At 38.5% G+C, this 18,201-nt stretch overlaps 1 protein-coding gene across 9 annotated transcripts in view; it reads right to left on the bottom strand.

Annotated features, from left to right (window-relative positions):
* Nucleotides 1-18,201, bottom strand: part of FRY (FRY microtubule binding protein) — a 251,577-nt gene that overhangs the window by 136,098 nt on the left and 97,278 nt on the right. For 7 of the 9 annotated variants that reach the window (XM_074568017.1, XM_074568023.1, XM_074568003.1 and 4 more), the window contains one exon: nucleotides 5,426-5,625. In XM_074568017.1, coding sequence (XP_074424118.1) covers nucleotides 5,426-5,545 — 120 coding nt within the window. In that variant the 5' untranslated portion in view covers nucleotides 5,546-5,625. Of the gene's footprint in view, nucleotides 1-5,425; nucleotides 5,626-10,851; nucleotides 11,148-18,201 lie in introns of those variants that run through there. The other 2 variants (XM_074567994.1, XM_074568030.1) reach the window with 2 other exon arrangements.

Consider the following 18,201-nt stretch of genomic DNA (forward strand, 5'->3'; position numbering starts at 1 on the left):
GAATGATGGCTGAGATTTGCTGAACTTATTGCTTGAAATGGAGAAGTTAGCTGCTGGGAAGTGAGTAAAAGGAAACAGAACCAAGGGGACAATCCACACAGAAATCAAGCTTAGTCCTTAGATATGGCTGGGAGTTGAATAAAATACTGAGACCAACTGTTAGTCTAAAAATTTGACCCATGATCCAGTCAATGACCTGCAGGAAATAACCCACGAGCTGACGCTTGCTGGGAGCATAGGAGATGGGGCATTCTCCTGAGGACACTGACTGTCCTCGGTCCTCCAGACTGTCCTATGACTGACAGACAAATATCTGCCCCGTTCAACAAGCCACTTAATGCAGCCACTGTAACAGATCTGTAGGGCTGCATACAATAAAAGGACAGTATATTCAGGTTACATACCGAGTAGCTAAAGTAAGATGGTGTGTAAATGCTTCACTTTCTTATGAATAAGTGAGAGGACAGTCCACAGTATAGTATAATAAAGTGAGACAGAATTCATAAAGAAGTATCTTAAGTACTCCAAAGACAACTATTGCAATAATAGATAATTATTCTTAATGTCCTACACATTATTTGTCACAACTGGATGTAAAAGAATTAATCCACTAGTATTTATTTATATAATTTAAATACTAAATAAAGAATACAGTAGAAATAGTTATAATACTTTAGATATAGAATTATAATGCATTGTGTAAATATAATAATATTATGAACTATGAAATCCTTAGGGTTGGGATGGACTGGGATTTTGTATTTTTATAGAATTCCACTAGTGATTATTACACAAACATTAGTGGAATAAACCAATTACATTAATGACTAGCAACCTAATCTTTGAGTGATACAAAGGGATACAGAGGTAGACAGGGACAGATGACAATGGGAATCTGGCACGTTTGTAGCATTTACAGAAAAAGGTCCTACGGAAGATAATTTTGTATGGGAATAAACAAGAGCATTTTCAATGTGTACTTGCAAAAGATTATTCAAATAAAGTCGTCTTCTTTTCAATTTATCTGGGCACACACAGACTGAGTGAATAACTAGAACACAGCAAGGCAGTTTGCCTTTCCTCTTTTCCAATAAATTACTTGTTTCTCATAGTAACTCCTGTCTGTGCAGTGTGAATAAACAGGGGTCCGAAATTCCTGTGTATGCCAAACCATTCCTGAGGACGTCAGATGTAAAAAATGTGTAATGCTAATGTGTTTCATCACAGATGAAAACAGAGGAGTCATTCCTCATGTGACACAGCTGAAATTTTAGTCCATGTGAACCAGAAAATTCTACATTATAACTGTGTGATAAAACTCCTTGGTATTATTATAGCCTGCATAAATCTTACTAGTTATCACAGCCCAGCGGCCAAAAGCCAAAAGCCCTTCTGCTTCCTTTTCTCCCAGCCTAGATTAAAGCTAATCGGACTGCAGTGCCACTATACATGTCGACTGGTCAGTCTTTGCAAAACCAAACTTGCATTATTCTTGCCCTTTCAAAGTCTTCCTAACCACCTGCTTGGCTGTTATCACCAGCTCTGTTTTGATATAGGGCTATATTTCAATGTCTTTGAGCTTCTAATGAAATGGAATGAATAAATACACTGATATCAACCACATCACTGCTTTCATTTTTTTTCCAAAGGCCAGATATACCTACCTAATAAAGGGAGAAAGTTACAGGCAGAATACATGAATGTGCTCATAGCCCTAATCCTATAATGAGCAAATGCTGTTCTTGAGTTCAGAATTCAGAGAGATCCTGAATTTATATAAGCTCAGTAAAAGAAGATGCTTGCAGGAGAAAAGCATACTGAAAGTTTACCAACAGCTAAATTAACCATTAACCACTGTCAATGCCTGTAGCTCACTATGTTTTATCAATGTCTACAGCTGTGTGTAAGTACTGCTGAATGCTGTATTTAAAGATCAGCCTGATCAGTATGCACAGGATGAATTATTACGCTAAGTGATAATCAACAGTCCTAAAAGGGAAACTATTTTCTGGGTTTTTTTCCTTACAGTGTTAATATACATAAGCAGATTTTATCATTTGAACTGGCAAAAATATTTCCCCGGCTTCCTCATTCTAGCTTCATTTTAAGGTCACCACTGCTTGAAAAGAAATAAGCAGTAATAAAATATCAAATTGTGTTTGTAAGGGAAGCAATGCAAAGAAGATTTATGATATAAACTGATAAAAATGTAAATATGAACGCAATCAGCTGTGAAAAAAGGTCTGCAGGAAAAATTCTTAATATTCATTACAAAGGAGAACAATTTTTTACAGAAAAGAAGCAGGAAATTATTAAAGGTTATCAAGAAGTAATTATTTACATTTCATTTATGTGAATTTAATTTTATAAACTGGAAAATCCCTTTTAATTCTGCTGTCAAATAGCTTTAACTTGGATTAATATAACTTGACAATGTGGGTACAGTAGTTTAATCATTAAAAATCAGCCACATACTTGTGAACTTAATGTCATTATTGAAAGGTTTGTTATATTTCAGAGACCCTAAAAGGGTGAAAAAAATTGACCTGAAATTCCAAGTAAAATGTTCTCCAGACAAAGTGAAAAAACCCCACATCTGGAAAAAAAAGGTTTCTGTTCTAACTTGTTAAAGACCTAGCAGTGGACAGTCGACATTAGGTTTAGGCCTAAAAAACGTATTAACTGGGGAGTGTGTTTTTTATGATGATTGCTGCCAGATCCAGTAACCAAAATGTCAAATTATACTCAGTTGACAGCCAAGGCAGCAGGAGGAGCAGATGACATTGCCCTCTGCTTTTTCTGCTGCTGGAATCTTGCTACCCCAGCAGAGATTTCATGGTTCTGCAGGAGGGGGTGGGTGCTGTGCCCTTCACTGCTGCCCTAGAAAATAGCAGAAAATTTTTGCGCCTTTCTAACATCTGCAACTCATGGTGGGACATAAACCTGATTTTCCACCATAGCTGCCAGAACACTGTCATCTACAGCTGGGCTCTGTGCAGATCACAAAAGAAAGATCAAATAGGTATATGGAACCCAAAGAAACTGAGAGAAAAATTTATAAAACCAACAGTAACGATAATCAGAAAGGATAAGCAGACAAAATGTGTGTATGAAAAGAAATATCTAGGTAAAAAATGCATCAGTAAGTCTTTAATTTAAGCCCATAGTAACTTTAGAGCTTGAATCTGAGCTAGACGTTGTGATAAAAGAGAGGAAAAAGCAATTATATTATAAACAGATCATTTTAGCTTCTCTAAAAGATATCTTAAGTATTCATCACTCATTATAAAATCAAACTGTCATATCTTGTAATGACTTAGAGAATTCAAACTAGAAACATCTCAGTGTTAGAGCACTTTGCAAGTTTGATTTACTTTGAAGTACATTTGAGCTTAATTAGAACAGAATCTTCAAAGGGCTCACCATTTGACTACCTATTGTGAAAAAAGGCCAAAGGGTGGCTCTGTACCACCAATTTATAATCTTTGTCTCGCAAATCCTTGGGACTTCCTGGTCACAATTCTAGTCAGTAGAGCAGAAATGCGGGAACAAAGCTGCTAAACATCCAATAGCTATCCCACAAAAAGGGTGGATTTAAATTCTTAGCCATTATTCCAGAATAACTTTTGCCATTTTCCCTTGTCACTTCTTTCATTACAACCTAATTATTTCAAGATCATTTTGACTGAATGTCTACAAAAACCTGCTTACACATTTGTCACAGTCACCCTCAAATAGCAGCATGCCACGACTTGTAAATCCTATTAGTATTAATAAGACGTGAGTATGTCATTGAATTATTGTCAGTGTCTCATGGTTAGACCCCTGTGAGAAATACGTTGTGAAAAATGTTGATAATAAGAAGGTGACATTCCAGTCTCTTGTCATATTTTTACATTCTACATTGAATTTACCAAATAAAATTCCACTGAACAACCTCTGGAATAAGATAAGATCAACATTCAGGTATAGTTTCCCAAAGCGACAAAAGTAATGTATCAACACACAGCAACTCAAAATCATCTTAACGCAAGGTGAAATGGGAATAAATGAGGGTCACTGGTTCATAGCTATGTCTGAAATATTATATGAAAATGCAGAGATTAGCGTTTAGAGTAACAGAGATGCCACAAGGAAATGATGTTCTCAGTCCTGGCCTTTTTGTTGTTTCTCTGATCTTGCCAAGTAATTTTACAACACATTTTGCCTTAAAATTTTAAAGATGTTCACTGTGCATCACATGAAGACTGTATGGTAATAAATAGCTGCTGGCATTTCTTTTTAAAGGACCTACACTACAACTGTCAGTTTATTCTACTTTTTGCGATTTGGAGGGGACTCATGAAAGAAGAACAAAATGGATCTTTGTCAAAATATTACTTCCTGTTAGCTTTTTTTCTGTTATTTACAAATTATGATGTAAGATCTTTCTACCTAATGTTTCAAAGGAAAATCTGGAAAAACTTTCCAAGCATCAAATGCTTCTGAATCTAAATCAAGCTATAAAGCTAAACAGATGCCATCAGAATCAAGACAACCTAAATCTTTCTGTTCTGAATATTAGACCTGAAAATGGGAAACTGAACTAAGTATTCTATACTGTGCTTCATTCCAAAAATGTTATAAGATTTTATAAAAATTCCCTTACGGCTCAGAAATAGAGGTTCCTGGTTACTTTTATTTTTTTTCTTTTTACTTTTTCAGAACTCAAATATAGCTTACAGAACTATTCTTCCCTAATCAAAAGCAAGAATGTATATAAAATGTAGTCTGAAGTTAAAATAGCAGACTCCCAGAAGTTCAGTTACATAAAGCAATTTGCAAAAGACATACTTGTATGTTAAATTTGCCTGAAACATAAATAACGACAGCTTTCTCACTGACTGTGCGAGACCTTGTAATGTAGCTCCTTTTTCAAATTCTGCATGCTTTTTCATATCTGGAAAATAGGTGCTATAGCACTTAGTTAGATTATGAAACCTACTACTGTCAGAACTAAAATAAAAACCAGCAGTGCTACTCATTTTCATGTTTTAGGTGAAAACCGGTAATGTTCAGAAATACTGGTTTTATCATATTTCAGCATTTTCTAATCTATGTGGACTCAAGTGACCGCTCTCCCAGCTGTGAAATCTATGCTGGCTGACACCCCTCCTGCCTCTCGATCACATTAACACATGCCCATATTGGAAACAGAAATAAAATATTCATTCCTTTTCATGTCACCCCTTCGGCATATCTCGCATACCTCTGTCCTCTCCCACAACCTTCTAATTGCTATAGTAGTGTATCTCACGGTTTGGGAAACACTATCAAACTCCAACGCAGATTACAAGCAAAATATTTTGCATTGCATGGCAAGCAAGCCTGGTTTAAAAATAAATTCCAAGTAAACTGCATATATACTTAGTTTCTTTTTACTCACAAGAGGTTCCGCCATGATGATGCGAATCTTGCGTTCAGCCTGAGTAGTAAAGTTCACAAACAAGCTCTTCAGGACATATTCGCCTGGTTTACTGTCTGGGTCAACACTGATAGGCAACATGGCTGGAGGTCCTTTTTCTCTCTGTGTACCAGAAACAGGTGGGACGGGTGGCTTGATATATCCGTTACCAACTGGAGAAGCTGAAATGTAGAGAGGAGACATTTACTTGTGAGTAATTCAACAGGTCTTAACTTTTCCATTGGCCCACTATACTGTCAAAGCAAAACTGAAGAACAGTTAATAATCAAAGAAATACACAATACATAAATACATCCATGGTATAGTTATATGTTAAATTTACATAATGTAGACTGGAAGAAGAAATCAAAGATGAAATCTTATCTATTAAAATCGAGTAGTGTTTACTATGCAGTGCACACTCAATCCTCTTTCTTAACACGGTAAGACTTGCTGGCACCTGACTGTTTGAATAACATCCTCATTTCTTATTCTTTATCTTGTAGGCCTGATCTGTGGCTCAGTTGTCAAAAGACAGATTTATTCTTTATTGCTACTCAAACTGACCCATCCTTGCAAAAGTCAGGAGTCTGATCTTTCGGCCAAGATGAGTTGTAAAGGGACTGATTTTCCTCTCATTTATACTGAGGTCAATCAAGAATGACTCCTTTAAAAACAATAACACTTCACCAGTATAAATCTTATATGAAGAGTTAGACACGAAATGTTTTCCATGGCCAAAAAATGTGCATTATGTATTAGTTTTTCTGAAAGTCCAAACCCCACAGTCCCATTTGGCACTTGAGAGATCATATCTGGAGTGCTGTGTACAATTTTGGGCTCCCCTGTAGAAGAATGACATAGCTACTCTGGAGCAAGGCCAAGGGAGGACCACGAAGATCGCCAGGGGCTTACGTTCTTGCTACATGAGTACAGGCTGAGTATTGCTGGACTGACTCAGCCTTAAGAAGAGGAGGCTCAGGTGAGATTTTATTGCAGTCTTCAGCTACCTAATGGGATATAGCAAAGATGGAGCCAGACTCTTCTTTGAGCATGGTGACAGAACAAGAGACAACAGACACTAGCTAGAATGTGGGAAATTCCAACTGGATATATAGAAAAAATTTCTACTGTGAGGGGGTGATCAAACACTGGTACAGGCTGTCCATAAATATAGCAGAAATTCTACTCTTGGAGATACCTGAAACTTGACTGGACAAGGCCCTGATAAATCTTCTCTAGCTGGTGAGCAGAGGTTGGACTAATCACCCTCCAGAGATCCCTTCCAATCTAAATTATGCCATGATTCTGTGAATACCCTATAACCAGTAACAAGATATTATGTACTAGGCTTAGTTCTACTTGCTGTTTTTCTGGAAAACTCAAGAAAATAAATAATTGAAGTACTATGAAACAAAACCCCATTAATTCAAATATTACCATTCTACACATAAAACTTCCAAAACAAAATTCTCAGACTTAGCTCTTATTGGCAATAAAAGTCATGTCTGGTGTTCAGGCAGGTACTGGTAGCACCCTCTGTTCGCTCTGCCACTACTTTAAAAGTAGTAAACTAACACTGGGAAGACGAGCCATTAGCCACTCTGAATGCAATATAAGTGTCGTAACACCCGTGAGCATGGCTGGTGATTGGGACAGAGGTGCTTTAATGCAATACAAACTGTGGAAAATATTGTGAACTAATATCGTTATAACATTTCCCCATAGCATTGCATTCCAGAGTGTTACATTGTATGCTCCATCCAGATTGCAAAGAAAGAAAGAAAGAAGAATGAACTACAGTGATGCACGCCGCACATATAATGCCTTTAGCCTTTCCTTTTGAGGAACAGAATTTCAACTACTACTGAAAGTAATTGTCAACTATTAATTACATGAGATTGTTTTAAGAAGAAATGAGATTTTAGATCTTTCCTAAATACTTCAACACTTACTGCTGAAAAATTGTAAAAACTAAATCCCAAAGACGACATTATTGTCTGAGAGTATTCAAGATGTGGTACACTCAGACCCCAAATTTATGCATTGAAAAATAAAAAAGACACACTGGAGAAAAGATAACATATTTTCCTTTAGAAAAATCAAAGTTTAGAAGTCCACTATATGACTATAATGCAAACCAGAAATGCTTTTGTTCATGTAGCTATTATTCTGCAAGTATAATGCATCCACACTTTAGTTTGAAAATAACTCCCCTGATTGATAAAGTATCACTCATTGATATGCCATCACTCTTTAGCACAGCAGCACCACTTCTTCCACTCCAATAGATGTTTCCTAAGAGAGTTGCTTCCTGCAAAGTTTCGCTTGATTTTTGAGGGCAAAAGCATAATCGCGGAGTTTTGTTGGCATTGTGACTCTTTGCACAAAACAAAGTGTATAGAACAGTTCTACATTTATATTCTGGAAATCCATTTCTAAAAATACCTTGTGTTCTGAATAATAATCTACTTCAAAGCAATGAAAAAAGAGGCACCAGAGAAGAGTGCGAGCCCTACTGCTCTCCTGTCATCACCCAGGCTCTCCTAAAGTTTACGTATGAAGACAGTGGGATGCAAAGGATCAGATGCAAATTTATATGGACTATTGAATATACTAGGTAATGGAAATTTCTCCACAAATAGCTTTAGGAAGGAGTCAGACAATATTTTTACGATCATTAATATATTTGCCAAATGCGTGGTTTTGACTGGCTCGCAGCTATCCATGAAATCAGTTTGATCATCAAGCACTCAGTTAAGAAAAATGTGCTTTTTGTGAGCAGTGAAACCGATTTTCTTAAGGATTTGTGTCCTTTGTGTAGTAAAAGCCCCCTCCTCCCCTCTGTCACCATCCTGAGCTCCACCCAGCCATTCCCAAGCTCCCTCTGGAGCCCTGCTCCAGGGCTGGGTAGGCAGCCTGCCCATCAGCCAGACTCTGCCAAGCCAAACACACCCGGGCTGGGCCATCCGCCTCTCTCCGTCCACCGAAACCATCCCAGGCTCCCTCCTGAAGGAATTCGTAGGAATCTAATCAAATACAAACTTGCCTTCTGGTCCTCAGGCAATTTTGGCTTAAATTGGCTACTAAGTTCAACATTTACTATGAAGGGACACGCAGGAGGGAAGGAAGGAGGGAAGGAAGGAAGGAAGGAAGGAAGGAAGGAAGGAAGGAAGGAAGGAAGGAAGGAAGGAAGGAAGGAAGGAAGGAAGGAAGGAAGGAAGGAAGGAAGGAAGGAAGGAAGGAAGGAAGGAGGGAAGGAAGGAAGGAGAGAAGGAAGACAGGCAGTGTGTGGGATCAGGCACACTCGCATCCTTATGAAATTAAGTTTAAGAAACCCTAGTCACACTGCTTGGGAGCTGCCACCCTTATCTTCAATCATCGTGGCATTCAGCCAGGATTTTGAGGTTGGAATTTAAATCCACATAGTCATTGCTAGTAGGAAGCCTCTTAACAACAATGCTGTTAGATTTGTGACACAGGCTGATCTATTTTTTTTTCCAGACATCTAACTAAAAAATCAATTATTTGCACACTGTAATAGAGAAATGCAATTATTTGCACGGTTTGTCAGTGCACCAAAAATTTTATTCTAGCTCTTCTCTGAAATATAGGACTGTACAGCCTTTCACCCAAAGCAAAGTAAAAGGATATCCTGGGGGTTAACAGCTCTCATTCCTACAGCAATTAAAGCAGTTATAGAAATGACTGACATACGACATTGATTTAGTTCAAATTTTTAAAAGATCGTTTTATAGCTGTTAACTCCATACAGGCATCTTCAGTGTGGAAGTTAATATTGCCAAGAGTGTGAGGGTTCTGAGTTAATCATGAATTGTTCATGAACTATTAGATATCGGTTTGTCTTTCTAATGCATCTTTTCAGTGCTGTTATCTCAAGCATTTGCATATGCTTGATATTTGCATTGCAAAAATCTGGCCCAGTGACCAGCGTACTACTGACATCTATCCTGATGATGTATGAGCTTTATCAGAATAGTTCTTTTTCCTAGACTGAGCGCCCTAGAAAGCTCATGAAAAAAAGCTGCCTCTGAGACACAAAACTAGAAATCAAGCACTCATAATTTAAGAAACAGCTGCATTAAAGTCATCCATGATTGGTCCCTTTATGTTGACAAATTATAACGTGGGCCTTAAAAATAGCAATAAAAAGGATGTGTCCATTTTTGCCATATATGCCAGTGAAACACTGCTCCATTAAATAAAAGGCATAATTTTTACGTGAGAAATCACCACATGTAGTTTGCATGGGTTTATGCAGAAGATATCTGGTGTGGCTGGGGTGAGAGGAAGGGGTTATATTCAATTCTAAATATTGATTTAATTGATCAGTTAAGCTTTTACTATCTGATTTCAAAATAATAATGTTCTACAAAGAGAAGTACCAGAATGGACCACTGAAACATTTAGTTTGAACTCCTAACACATTGTAGGATACTGGTCACCGCACAAGTACTGAATTAAACTAAACCCTTCCCCTAGAGGAAAGGCGCTCGTTCCCAAGGAGAATGAATGGTGATGCACATGCAGGAGACCACAGTAACCCTGATGCTCAATGGCCCTGCAATAGCACGGAATCTGTAGGTCAATTTTAGAAAGTTGTATACATATTTAAAGCTGCTATCCTAGGAAAATCTGTAAAAAAGATTAACTATGCTTGATCAACTAGAAGATGTCCATACCATTTTGAGGGGAAATTCTAGCTGAGGGCTTCTTCTCTCAAACAACCCGTTTTCTTGTTTCCAAGATACGTTCCCCATTTTTCTACTGCATCTGCCATAAGCTGTATTTCAAATGACATTCTTTTCCTGCACAATATTTTAATTTAGTCCAGGCTACAACCATAAGATTTTCTAAATGTTATGTATTTTTAAAGAATTTTTAAAAAGAAGTAAATATGGAGGTAGCAATGCAATATCACATATGGTTGTCACCACAACCATATATTATTGCCACAGAAAGGATTACTGAACTAAAATCACTGTTACATTTTTTTCCTATATTGATCATTTCCCTGATTAGAGAATTAGTTGTAAAAAAGCCCAGTAGTTTTAACACACACACACGGCCACTAAGCTGAGAGTGAGGATGAGTACAAAATTCAATTAAGTTATCATAAAAGACTCTCTGCTACAATTTCCACTACAGGTATTTTACTTAAAGCTCTAAGATGAAACAAAACAACAGAACAATCATAACGCAAAAGCCAAGAGCCTGTGCTACACTGGATACTTCAGCCAAACAGAGTTACTGAATTTTCAGTATTGTTAAGCAGAAAAAACAGAGATTGCGGCTTTTTTTCAGTTAACTGTGTCATATTCACACTTTAGCAACTATGAACAAACTACTAACACAAACCAAAACACATACTTGCAGTTTTTTCGTACCTACCGAGCCCCTTTATAAAGCCGATCACACTGGACTTTCTCCAACATGCTACTGTAACATCCATGAGCCTGTGAGTACCTGAAATGTTCCACTCCTTCAGTTAGAAAAGTTTGAATCCTTTTCTAACTAAAATCAAAAAGGAGACTAGTTGTTTCATACTTCACGATAAAATTTTCAGCATTGAGGCAGACATTTCTTTTAGGTTTTTGGTTTTGTTTGTTAATATACAAGTGCTGAAGACCTACAATGTGCGCGCTAGGGCAGGCCTCCGGATCAGATCAGCCTTTCCATAACCAAAGGGGTAATTTTTAGCTTCAGCATATGATGATGACCACTCACAGAGTGGCTGCATGTCTATATTTATCCACAAGTACATACTATGCTGACAGATTAGCGAAACTACTTCAGGCACTCCAAGAACATGAGACAGGATAATGGAGTCCGACAGAAACAAACCATGCATATCAAACACATGTATTATCATACAATCCAAGCTGAAAGCAATTAGTACGGAAATGCAACGCACAGAGACAACACAGGGTGGGTTTTGTTTTGTAACTAAGGTCTTTTGGCCAAACGTACATAAGGTTTAAATTCCTTGCAATAAAACCAATGCAGTATCTCTTCTTTTCACATGCCAGGAGTCAGTGAGAAACCACATATCCTTAAGGATAATTATACATCTGCCGAAATAACTCTTAAGAAAATTTGCTTTGGTTTTGAATGGCAATCATAATATTAAAAAGAAAACACATCTTTAAATAAAGCATGAAGAATTTAATATACAAAGATACGGTACATGTGCCAAGGTTACCAAAAGGTGGCTTTTTCACCCTTTAAAGAAGAACATTCCCAATTAGTTTGAGCTTGACAGACAAAGAGAATGAAATTCAAAGGAAACTTTTGCTAAAAGAAACAAACTAAAAGATCCATTTTTATCTTGGTGAAAGAAATTGCAGGATTTCCAAGGAATATGTTATTCCAGTGCATTAATAAGATGCAGTAGTAGCACTAGTTTAATGAGAGTATTATTTGCATAATTCATTTGCATGTTTCAACAAAAAATAACCATAAAGGGATAAAGTTAACCAATAAAACATAATATTAAAGGCTTGCAATATATATGATAGGAAGTAAGTTTATTTAAAGTACAGGACTTTACATCAAACAATTGATGCTCCTGATGTGTTTCTGATCCTCTCTTAGGAGGATTTACACTCAAAAATGAGACCAGGAAGAATTCAGTGCACATGAGAGTCCCACATCCAGACTATTTGGAAAGTAAAAGTGTAAGTTATGGTGGTACCAGTGTTGGCCTTACTCTTCACAGGAAATCAATTCCATGCAATAAAATATTTGCCTACCTGTTTTCTTTATTTTCCATTTTTTTATTAAAAGAGTAAATACACCAGGGAGTAAATATACCATTTTTAAGATACTTCTCCCCTCTTCTCAACTGCATGCTTACCTAAATATAACTTAAATTAATTATTAAAGTACATGTAAGGTTGTATGGCATATAGCAATTTCTGAGGTCCATATAAAAGCTGCTGTATGAATCTGGCATAAGCAACAGCAGTGCAGACATAGCTTAACTTTAGTGATGGAAACCATTTACACGTCCAGCTGTAGTGAAGCTGGCATGCATTCTCCTAGGGATGGAGAGATCTGTAACTACCTTTTGCATATGTATGTCCCAGGCAGACAGTATCAACTGTGGAGCTTTGATGAATGTACTGCTGCAGTTTCCTCTATTTTAATACAAAATGTAAAATAAGCAATAAACATGACGTAGGCAAATATTCACATTGCATGAAATTGATTTGCTGTGAAGGCTCATTTGCAGGTGAGGGAACTCTTTGCAGTGAAAAATTCACTCACTGACAGCAGTATATAGACACAGACGGTAGACATGCACATACAGACAATAAGAACACATGAGAGAGTCTATATAGCAAAAAGCTCAAACATATTTTCCCTCTCATTAGAACTCTCCAAAACTGCACATATTAGAAATCTCAGTGAACTTGTATGTTAAAATTCCAAACTCTGAAGACTCTAAAACTGTTGTTCAAGCAGCTACTAGAAGACACTAAGCCATTCTGTGCAGCTGTCTTGACACAAGAACATGACATAAAACTATCATCCCAACTCATCCTGTCTTTCAGCAGCCTATTTAATCCAAATACAGGATTCTTCAGGAAGCGTTACTTTGGTTGACCAATTAGATAGATGGTCTGCAATGTAACAAAGATGATAAACCCCAACAGTTCCACACAAAACCAAAGTCTGGGCATAACATGTAAATCCCTATGCCAGAGGAAATACTATCTAGTCTGGAAGATAAAATGGAAGAGGTCATGAGGTCAGCGTGGAAAAATATAAAAGAAGTTCAAGATTCTGGAGCAAAATGGCTGAATCTGAAAACAAGTCTGAAGGAGATAACAGACTGGGGAGGATTTCCAAAAAGGTGGTGCGCTCTTCCAAATGGAAATTCTCAAACTACTTAATTATGCTGAAACTGTAAGGGAGAAAAGGCTAATTTATAAATTTCAGATTCCTTCATTTCTTTAAAGAGACATGTCTCAGGAAAGTCCTTTGTGTAAAATGGCATGGGCCAGAAAGGAAGGAGATATCTTGAGTGATAAAGGCATTCCAGTACTTGGTCACAGATTTGAGATAAGACCAATGTTTTAAATTATTTCTGTCCAATGACTTATTAAAAAATTGCTGTTGCCAGGTTGAGATATATTTATTCCACTCTTTTCAGAATACTTTTTCAACTACAGAAGACAGTTCCAACCCATGTAGACTTGGTTGGGCAATCCTGCTCCAAACTTTCTATTCCTTTTACTGCAAGAGAGTGTAAATTCTCTGTGAACACAAGGAACTGCAAAGCCAGGAAACAGGAGACAAATTAATTAGTGCACCCACTAAGAAGTGGCAGAGTTGCCGATAAAGTATAAGCTTTGGTCAGCCCAACTACTCTAGCCAAGAAAAAGGAGGCTTGGACTTCATGTGTGTGTGTGCATGTGCACGTGTGTGTGCATGCCACTCTTCAATTTATTCTTAGTATCTTCAGGGATGTTATAAAACAGCAGGCCTAAAACAGACCATGTGATACCCTCAGTGAGACAGAACATTTCAGGACATAAGTCGAACTCCTTGTAGTAAACCCATTCTGCACTCCCCTGAATGCAGGAGTGGACAATGATTTGTAGAACAGAGACTCAGAACAAGTCCTTGACGCAGTAATTTCTTAATCAGATACAGTCCTCTGCAGGATGGAAACAAAATGCAGCATCCATTAGAACAGGTATATGGCTACTCAGTAGGCCTGATGGATGCTAAAATACCACTTGTGGGGGACGCTCTTCTCTGCACGTCTACAAAGAGCTCAGATGCTCATTCCACTCAGAGATGCTTACGAAGCAGCCATCTTCTGAGATGAATCCCATTAGAAAATAACCAGTTTAAAACAGACATCTTTCCCAATCTCAGGGAAACTTCAGAACATTCCTTATGCACACTGACAGGTCTTAATTGGGATGGGTGTATGTGGTGAAGTGATGGGTGTATGTGGTGAAGTGCCTGTTTGCTTTGAAGCTTACGATCTTGTTCAGCCTCGTACCTTGGAAAAGTTAAAACTGTTGGTTTGGCTTTATTAGCCACGAGCAAACTCCTGGCCCTCACACCCCAGCTGCTGGCAGGTAGGCGTTAAGCTTAGTAATCCTCAGACGTGTACTGCAATTCTGTGCAAGAGAGGGGTAATCTATATGGGACCCTGCAGAGGAAAGCAGTGGATGGAACACATTTTCTCCTCCTGCAAGAGACCATGTTTCCATATGCAGGGGATTCAAGAACGACTGCCAAAACAAACAAACAAACAAACAGGAAATCCTGTTATATATGTCCATCCACTTTCTAAACTCCTTTTCACTGACTTGCCAAAGCTCCCAGTAACTATGATCCCATAAGATGCAGACTTTCCCTCTCTCTTTCTCCTAAGTAGCAGGTCAGGGGTTGAGCAGCTGAATGACGTTCCCTAGGCTTTTCATAGAATCATCAAATCATCTAGGTTGGAAAAGACCCTTGGGATCATCAAGTCCAACCATCAACCCCACTCTACAAAGTTCTCCCCTACACCATATCCCCCAACACCACATCTAAACGACTCTTAAACACATTCAGGGATGGTGACTCCATCACCTCCCTGGGCAGCCTATTCCAGTGTCTGACCACTCTTTCTGTGAAGAATTCTTTCCTTATGCCCAGCTTAAACCCACCCTGTTGCAGCTTAAAGCCATTCCCTCTTGTTCTATTGCTAATTACCTGTGAGAAGAGACCAGCACCAACCCCTCTACAATGGCCTTTCAAGTAGTTGTAGAGAGCGATGAGGTCTCCCCTCAGCCTCCTCTTCCTCAAACTAAACAGTCCCAGCTCCTTCAATCGCTCCTCATAAGATTTATTCTCCAGGCCCTTCACCAGCTTCGTTGCCCTCCTCTGCACTCGCTCCAGCACCTCGATATCTCTCTCATATTGAGGTGCCCAAAATTGGACACAATACTCAAGGTGTGGCCTCACCAGTGCTGAGTACAGGGGGACAATCACCTTCCTTCTGCCGGTCACACTATTTCTAATACAAGCCAGGATGCCATTGGCTTTCTTGGCCACCTGGGCACACTGCTGGCTCATGTTCAGCCACTTGTCAATTAAAACCCCCAGGTCCTTTTCTGCCGGGCAGCTCTCCAGCCACACTTCCCCAAGCCTGTAGCACTGCATGGGGTTGTTGTGGCCCAAGTGTAGGACCCGGCACTTGGCCTTGTTGAAGCTCATACCATTGGCCTTGGCCTATCGGTCCAATCTATCCAAGTCCCTCTGTAGAGCCTCCCTATCCTCATGCAGATCAACACTCCCGCCTAGCTTCGTGTCATCTGCAAACTTACTGATGATACGCTCTATGTCCTTATCAAGATCATCAATAAAGACATTAAACAGAAATGGTCCCAGAATGGTCCAGAAATGGTCTTTTATCTCAGATCCCCACAAGACATCTCAGTGAGGCAGGACAAAAATTCTCCTTCCTGCCCATTCTCTTTGCTCAGCATTTATTTTTCTGCTCCTTTTCCCCTAGATCATTATTTTCTTGTTTACATATGCCACTGTGCTGAAGATATGTGGGAATCTAGGCATGTAACATAAAGATTTTTAGCTGTGCCAATTTTAGAATTTGCTTGGTTTATTGGAATGTTAAAGACTGAAAAAGCTAAATGACATGGGAAAACTTGTGGACAATTCCAAAACAATTTTCAACTGACATTTGAGTGCTCCATTTGGGGGTGGCTTAAGGAAACATCTGTGTTGCTTCTCATGGGATCCAAATCAAACATAAATACTTCTCAGTTTCTGTGTTTTATACGGTAATGACATGCTGCCTCTTTGAAGGCTGACTTGAGATTAACAATATACTTTCAAAATCTTGATATCTTCTCTAGATAAATTCAAAAGTTTTGTTATCTTTGCCAGTTATTCCAAAAGTAAAAACTCCAAATAAGGGTGGAAATATATATTCAGATCATCATTTTCAGATTAATAGATTACCTGAGTTTTAAAAAATTAAACCAAAGAAAATTTTTATTTCTGAAACTATGCCAGAATTTGAACTCAAATACAAAGCATTTTATTTTAAATAATGATGTTCATACTCTTCTTTTACACTTTTTTATGTACTAGGGGAAAAAGCTAGCCTCCGCTTTGGTTTTGTTGGATCAGAAAATAGCTTCCTGTAAAATTTTTAGACAGACGTTTTGTTGGGTTTCCTTTCCTTTTCAGAGACAGGGAGATGAAGATATTCCCCTCATTTTGTGGTTGGTGGGTGTTAGCGGAAGAATTATTTTTAGGGAACTTGGAAAAGTGCCAAGGAAGCACAAGGCTAGAAGAGTCCAAAAGAGGAGGAACAGTTACTTCCAAAAGAGGGACCAGCAAACAGGTAGGATGTGACCTGCATCATCCTTCCATACACATTTTCTCTTGGGGAGAGTATACTTTCCCTTTTCTCCTTAAATGTTTCACAGTAAAACTGTTAGAGCCTGGATAAGATGGAATTTTAAAAAGATAATTAAGCTGTTCGTTTTCTACTACAGAATGACATTAAATGCTCGCATCTGTATTTTTGTTGTCTGTTTGTCCACACTTGCTCTTCCAAACCACTGACAAATTTTCATTTACGCTGTTAAAAACTCTTGTGTTTCACTGGAATGAAAACCGCATATCGGTTATGGATGGATGACGTGGTTTCTGTGCAATGTACACGTGAATGAAAACCCGAGCATGTTGTAATGCACTTGTGCAAACATAAGCAGTATTTTATTATTGATGCACAAAAATAAACAGGCTGTGGCTCATTTCCGTCTGAAATTGCATGGCCTGAACAGCCCTACTGACCTAACACAGTTCAATGGCTAAGAACTGATTTCCTAAAGAGTTTTGTTTATTTCATGCCATAATAAATATGTCATGTTTAGCTACGTTTCAAAGTGTAGTACTACATTGAAGAAAAATCTTTAAAACTGTACTTGCTTCCTTGACCTCATCTACACCTCATCTGGGAGTGTAATGATAGGACACTTCAAGCTGCAGCAGGGTAGGTTTAGGCTGGACATTAGGAAAAAATTCTTTACAGAAAGAGTGGTCAGACACTGGAATAGGCTGCCCAGGAAGGTGGTGGAGTCACCATCCCTGGATGTGTTTAAGAGTCGTTTAGATGTGGTGTTGGGGGATATGGTGTAGGGGAGAACTTTGTAGAGTGGGGTTGATGGTTGGACTTGATGATCCCAAGGGTCTTCTCCAACCTAAATGATTCGATGATTCTATGACACGGAGCAATGGCCTCAAACTGAAAGAGGGTAGATTTAGATTGGATATCAGGAAGAAATTCTTTACTGTGAGGGTGGGGAGGCACTGGAACAGGTTGCCCAGAGAAGCTGTGGATGCCCCATCCCTGGAAGCGTTCAAGGCCAGGCTGGATGGGGCTTTGAGAAGCCTGGTCCAGTGGGAGGTGTCCCTGCCCATGGCAGCGGGGTGGAACTAGATGATCTTTAAGGTCCCTTCTAACCTGAACCATTCTGTGATTCTGTAATTCTGATGCACCTGATCTACAGCTGCCTTTTAGGGAAAGGTTCAAATTTCACCACCTACAAGCCAAATATCAAATTTAACCTCGCCATCTAGGCTCTGAGTAGAGTAAATGAAGAGAGATTGACATTTCTAGGCAATCCATCATATCCTTCTTAGATTCTTACCTTAAGAGAATAAATCACTTACTTTCTAGAGGTGCCTATCACTTGTCA

This window comes from Larus michahellis, chromosome 1 (genome assembly GCF_964199755.1).
Source record: "Larus michahellis chromosome 1, bLarMic1.1, whole genome shotgun sequence".
Lineage (NCBI taxonomy): Eukaryota > Metazoa > Chordata > Aves > Charadriiformes > Laridae > Larus > Larus michahellis.